At 37.2% G+C, this 6,336-nt stretch overlaps 2 protein-coding genes across 15 annotated transcripts in view; one reads left to right on the forward strand and one right to left on the reverse strand.

Moving 5' to 3' along the window:
• The window catches only part of LOC108688848 (phosphatidylinositol-binding clathrin assembly protein LAP), a 35,255-nt gene extending 32,679 nt beyond the window's left edge, over nt 1-2,576 (reverse strand). For 8 of the 13 annotated variants that reach the window (XR_001931810.1, XM_018195332.1, XM_018195336.1 and 5 more), the window contains exon 1: nt 1,719-1,848. Coding sequence is in view for 12 of the 13 variants with exons in the window: in XM_018195332.1 (XP_018050821.1) it covers nt 1,719-1,848 (130 nt within the window). In the remaining variant the exon portion in view is untranslated. Of the gene's footprint in view, nt 1-1,718 lie in introns of all 13 variants that reach the window. The other 5 variants (XM_018195338.1, XM_018195337.1, XM_018195334.1 and 2 more) reach the window with 1 other exon arrangement.
• A 2,686-nt stretch (nt 2,577-5,262) lies between these two features.
• LOC108688849 (methionine-R-sulfoxide reductase B1) overlaps nt 5,263-6,336 on the forward strand; it is a 5,442-nt gene continuing 4,368 nt past the window's right edge. Inside the window, exon 1 of one of the 2 annotated variants that reach the window (XM_018195346.1) lies at nt 5,263-5,501. In XM_018195346.1, coding sequence (XP_018050835.1) covers nt 5,419-5,501 — 83 coding nt within the window. In that variant the 5' untranslated portion in view covers nt 5,263-5,418. The remainder of the gene's footprint in view (nt 5,502-6,336) is intronic. The other variant, XM_018195345.1, reaches the window with a different exon arrangement.

A 6,336-nucleotide genomic window follows, 5' to 3' on the forward strand; every position in this document is an offset into this window, starting at 1 on the left:
CTCTTAATGTAATGTTTTCGTTCCGTTTATTAATATAAAAAAGAAGTTACGAAGATATCGCAGAGAAGAGAAAGTATCCATTCACTTTTGATGCGTGTAATGCGAGCGTAATATCAATATTTTTATATATAATTCTAATTCACATTCTTGCGTATGCCTGATACGCAATTAACATCCCTGATTCTTCCCAGTATCAAAAATAGCATGTTAATGATCGCACAGGTCGGAGAAAAAAAGCGAATCCAAATCGAACATGCGTAGTACGAGAGGCCTATCCCTTTTCCACATTTCGCTTTCTAACCTTCCTATGCAATATCTTTTTCTTTCCCTTTTTAAAAGTCTGAATGTTTTCATCTTTCAAACGCAAATACAGCTGAAAAGAAGTTCTTTCTAAAATCATTTTCCTTTTGGATAAGGTTACCACTATTTTAAAATTACATGTACTCTTCTTGAGTCTCATAGAACTTCCCTGGTTATTAATTAAATTAATTAAAAGTTCATACATTTATAAAATTATATTAATAAGAATTGTCAATCAGAATTATGTTCTAGAAATATTAGTTTAAATACCTACATTTAAAATATAAAAAATTATATCCCCTCCTCAGTCCTCTTCCGCTTAAGGATTTTTTTTAATGTGCATATAAATCGTTTTCTTATAATTCATTTCATATGGTAACTCTACTCCAAGGGACATGACGATTACTATTATTACACTCTCCAGGAGCTCCATTGTCCACTCAGGTAGCATTCCAAAGCACGCGTTCCTGAACAGAGACACATTTCGCAGAATTGTCGCAAGATTATAGCGAGAAGCGTGAAGTGGAAATCCTGTGGAAATCCTACAAGTGCAAGCACACATTCAAGAGAGCGACACAATCGACTTCGATTGCTTTAATTGCCACGTACAATGTACATGTCAATGTGAAAAGAAGAATTATAAAGAAGAATATCGCGGTCGATCTCGATCATGCTTGTCTAAGAAATTAACACCGAGGATTCGCACGAGACCGGTGGAGAGGGCAAGTCACTCGTTCCTCACCTTCTTTCACGAAAACAGGCAAATAGGAAAAGGTGAGCGACTCGCCATCTCCCTATGTGGTTTCGCACGTACCCTCGTTGTAAATCAACAGCAGGAACGGCCACGAAATCGCACCGAAATCGAAGCAGGCGACACCCTGTGACGTCGAGACATCCTTTTTTCTATCAACAATTCCAATCGGACAATAGATTCCATTTTTTATCAACATTTTTATCATTTTTCTCCCCAAATTTTTGAAAATTGGAGATACGGAGAGAAAAAAAACAGCACTAGGCCGTCCCAGTATCAATTAAAAAAATGATCGAAATGCCAGTGAGGCAGGACGACACTTGACGAATATCGCTGTAAATCCGAGTGTGCAAAAATAATACTATGCTGCATAGAAATATGAATTTATATTATATATTCAAACATGTATCACGGTGCCATATTGACACGGAAGACTATCTCTCTCTAAATTCTTCCGAATGGAATTTCACTCTAAAGAATGAAAATTGAGACAGTCTTGAAAAAGAATGACTTAATGTTTAAGAGCGAGATTTCACTTTTCAGAGTAAAATTCGCTTTAAAAGTTTTAGGAATGAAATAATACACGTATATACAAAGTGACTTTTTCCACACTTGGACTTGGATTTGCAGTGATATCGGTGGGGGCAAACTTTCACTTTTTACTCACAGTCGAGATGCTTCTTCTTGGGGCCGATCATCTCCTCCGTAGTGGCCTTACAGACGGACTTGGCGAGGCCCTGGCCGGCGATACTGTGCCTCGCGGCCAACAGCCTGTCGTTGATCGTCTGTCCCGCCATACTGTCCCGCTGTCACAGAGCAGTGGTAGCAGAAGTCAGCAGCAGTTGACGTTTGCGGCAAAGATCGCGTATCCTCCCTCGATAATTCTCTGCCTTGGCTTAATCTTATCACCCTCGGTTACACCAGTGAAACGAACGACGAAAGGATCGCGCGACGATTGCTTCAAGGAAATGGGGACGACGAATTTCTCGAGGAATTTCCTCGAGAAACGGTCGCGAGAAACGAGGTGAAGTTGGCCGTCCTTGACGCGACGCGGACGGACGGACGGGAGTGAGACTACGGGAGTTCGGGAGCACTCCGGGTTAACTTCACCTCGTGCACAACACCACGACACGATCACGATCACGACACGACACGACAAAGCCGTAGAAGAGGCGCTTACCGCGCGAGGCGTCCGCGACGTCCCGCTCACCCCGATATTATACTCGGCCCGTCGCTGCTTTTCCGGTCCTCCGGCACCTCTCCTCGTTCACTCTCTCGTCCTCCTCCTGCTGCTCCTACTCCTCTACCTTCTCCGCCTCTCCTCGTCCGCCGCACTACTTCCTCGGGCCGGTTCCTGCGTTCGCGTAACGGAGCCCGCCGCGATTTTTCTCCGCGTTCCACCAGCAGCGGAGCCAAGCAGCTCGCGCTCAGCTTTAACGGCTCAGCTGGACGGCGTTACGTCGGCGGCTGACGGCGACAGCAGGCTCCTTCTATCTGCCAAGATGGCGGCCGCGCTCAGTGCCGACACTGCCGACCCGACACTGCCGATCGCGGCGCGCGCCACCCCGCGCCGACCCGGCCGACCAATCACGAGCACTCACCGCCGGCTCCGCTATGTGACGTCATTCCCGTCATTCTTACTCGGAGCAACCGAAATTTGAAGATCAAACGAAAGCGACACAGATCGTTCGAATCAATACCGGTTAATTTTCGATTCTTCCAATATTTTGTTTCGTTACTGGAAGAACGTTTTATACTCGGAATGAAATTTTTTTACGACTTACAAGCGATATTGGCAACGCGATCTCCTAAGCTGCTCCGACGTCGACCATCGATTGAAAATATGGTGTGAAGTTAGCGTTCGTCTGTTATAGGACGAGTTACCAACGTGCAAATTGCAATTCTCTAAAAGTTCATGATCGAATTAGGGAAAGTATTTCGAATTCTACAATTTTTTATTGTTTATTTTTTTTAAACATGAGATGGTTTGGCAATGAAAAAGACGAAAAACTTTTTTTCTGTATATATGAAAGTCATTCATATAAATTCATACATTTCCATCGCTAATTTTGAAGAACAATAGAGAGAGCGTTAGTTCACGGAAAATGTTTGCAGTTGTTTTAATTCATGCTTCTTACAGAAATTCATCTAAATTTTATTACAAAAGATTTATGATAAATCAAATAAAGGATCTTCCTTGAAATATATGTATTGATATTTTAAAAGATAAATGCATTCAAGCAGAATAACAAATTATAAGAACATCAATAACGTTAAAATAAATTATTGATTGAAAAGTAATTTAATAAGTACTCATTTTAAAACAATTTTGACATTTTGATATTGCGATGACTTGTGCTTTGCTTTTTAAACATCGCGTGCGATATATTAATTTTCAATCAATTTAATTTCAAAGTTATAAGAACAAAATAATTATGATTCAACTCTTTTTGTTATAAAATGACGATTATATATTTCAATAATATTTAATAAACAAAAAAATGTGACATTTCAAATTGTAATTGTTCAGTGTTAAGTACTTCGAAAGTATATAAACAAAAATAATTTGACTAAAGATCCTTTTGTATTATATCAAATAACTTTAATAATATTGTATTAGCTTAATACTTCAATAATTTTTAATAAACATAATTTAGTTATACCTTCATTGTTTGACTTTTTCCAAACAGGTAGTTATGTTTCCATCGCACGTTTACATGTTCCATATGTTCCGTTTACGTCATTTCTCATTGATTGCACAATTTTGATCCGGTTTTTGGTTTATCCTTCAATGACAATAATATGATATTCGATTCATAATTGAATATCGTGACCAATGCAATGCATTTTCTTGTATATATTTCGAAAAAATAATACGCCAAAAGAATAACATGAAATAAGGCAAAAAGGATTTTGTGTACAAAAATGAATCGCCGATCGACTGCAAAAAGTTTAATTCAAAAAACATATAAAAAACATATAAAAACATATAAAATATAGCGAGGCGTCGAAAGCAATTGTGGCAACCCTAATTAACAATAATAAACAAGTAAATTAGTTCACTCATATTTTCTGTATGTTTAATATAAAATATCTAAAGAATTAAATGTGCAACTGATCAAATTTTGTATACACATAGTCGCCAATAAATTTAAATTTATCATAAATCCGATGGATATATAGAAATAATTGAAAATCACCGTGTGACCGATAATCGGTGACAAAGTTCACGACATTACAGCGACCTGCCTGCAAAAATATATTTGAGCATAAACGAAATTAATTTTTTATTGTTACAGAAAAAGATTAGAAATTAGAGATAAATATATCGTAATTAGAATTGTTATATATACGATTCTGTTTATAATAATTATTATTTAATTCGGAAAAGATTTCAGCTGAAATCGCTTTTGTATTGCTTATATATTGCGTGTTGTTGCATCATTAGATTTTATATTTATATTAAAATAATATCTCGAGATAATAAACCGTTTTATGAAATTTTAAAATCAAATTTAAAACAATGTTAAATATTATATCAGATAAATAAATCAGTCAGAAAAAACGAGATCAGTAAAATGAACTTATTTTAATTGTTAAAATTTACTAATTTATTTAATTAAAAAATTTTTCAAATTGCCAATTTATTTAACTAGCTTTATCTTATCAATTTATATAAAAACTTACCAAATTAATAAAAAAATAACTCCGCGTCATTATTTTTCTTTGAACTTTGACCAAATTATAATTAAATTAAACGGTGATTAATTTGTTATATTTTTTCACTATTTTTTGTCATAAATAAAATATCGTGCGAGTTCTTTATATATGAAATCTATGTGGTTGTGTTCCAAATTTCGTTGCTAATCTAGTGCTGAAAATTTATATAGTGTACATAACGTAGACTGCGGTCAAAGTCTGTTACAAAAATGCTTTAAAGCGTTTGATTGATCAATTAGAAGAATGTTACAAATTAACCAATCAAAAAACGCTTGAAAACATTTGTAACACCGCGTTGGCGTGTAAACTTGCGTGTAAACTATATAGATTTTTAGCGCTGGCAGTGAATTTTTTTGGAGCAGCTATATTTCTGGAACGTGACTGGAGCGCCAATTGAGGTCGACTCAGTCGACCGCGCGACGAAGCGTGCTTTGCGACTTGGAGCGCGGTTCACTCCGGTTCAGTGCGGCGAAGTTGGCCGATAAGCGTGCGTGTGTGCGTTCTGCACTCGCGAAGTTGGAAATCCAAAAGACGGAAAACGTAGAATTGTGGCGCGTGTAATTCACATTTCTGAATTCTCTGATTCCTGGCTGATCCCGATCCTGGTTATCAAGATTCTGCGACATACGTTCCGTACGATCAGGAAGATGACGACGGTTAACAAAGAGGAAGCGCGGAAGCGCCTGACGTCGCTGCAGTGGCATGTGACACAAGAGAAGGGCACAGAGAGGTGAGGGCCACATGTATAGAACTTAGAAGTCAGCTACTGATACCGGCGTCATCGAGAACGTTTCCAAGGGATTTGTTCATGGTGATGACGACGTCGAACGTTTCTGTTTTAAGATAATAATCTAAGATAATAATCGAGCGAGATCACATTAGATCTGGTTCAGTTTATCTGATTATAGCCCAAGCAGGATAACAGGTCACGATAACGTCAAAACATTAAAATCATCTGAAAAATAATTTTTAGTAATTATTTTAGAATCATTTTGATATGACTTTTTTTTGTTCTGCTTGGAGTCTTATTAGGGGGAGGAACCGATCTGAGAATGAGTTTCTTTTGACGATACTTCTAAAGAAAATTTGCCACGCACCAGCTTATTCGAAGCGGAAATCTTATTCTTCTGTTAACAATTGCGACCTACTTCCTGTTATCACGCTCCGTGAGGAGACGTCAGCTGATTCTGTAATGGGCGATCAAAGCGCAACATAGAGTTGCGCAACGTATAATTATATTGCTGACACAGACGGATGTTATCCGTTTGTCGTCTGCTCCATATTTACGCAATCTGCCGGGTGGATTCTCGCCGCTTGGCTTGGTTATTTAGAAAAGTATCGCTTAAATTCCAAGCAAGTCGAACTTACTGAAGTAAATAAAAATAATATCAATATATACGTATGTTCGTCCGATACGATTTTATGTGTGTAAAAATTAATAACATAGTTATAATATATTAAACATATAATATATTAACAATTAATATATTATTTTGATAGTAATCCTACAACATGAAATATTTCAGAAATTTTTCCAAAATATTTTATTTTATGCAAACTCTGAA

Source organism: Atta colombica, unplaced genomic scaffold (assembly GCF_001594045.1).
Source record: "Atta colombica isolate Treedump-2 unplaced genomic scaffold, Acol1.0 scaffold242, whole genome shotgun sequence".
NCBI lineage: Eukaryota > Metazoa > Arthropoda > Insecta > Hymenoptera > Formicidae > Atta > Atta colombica.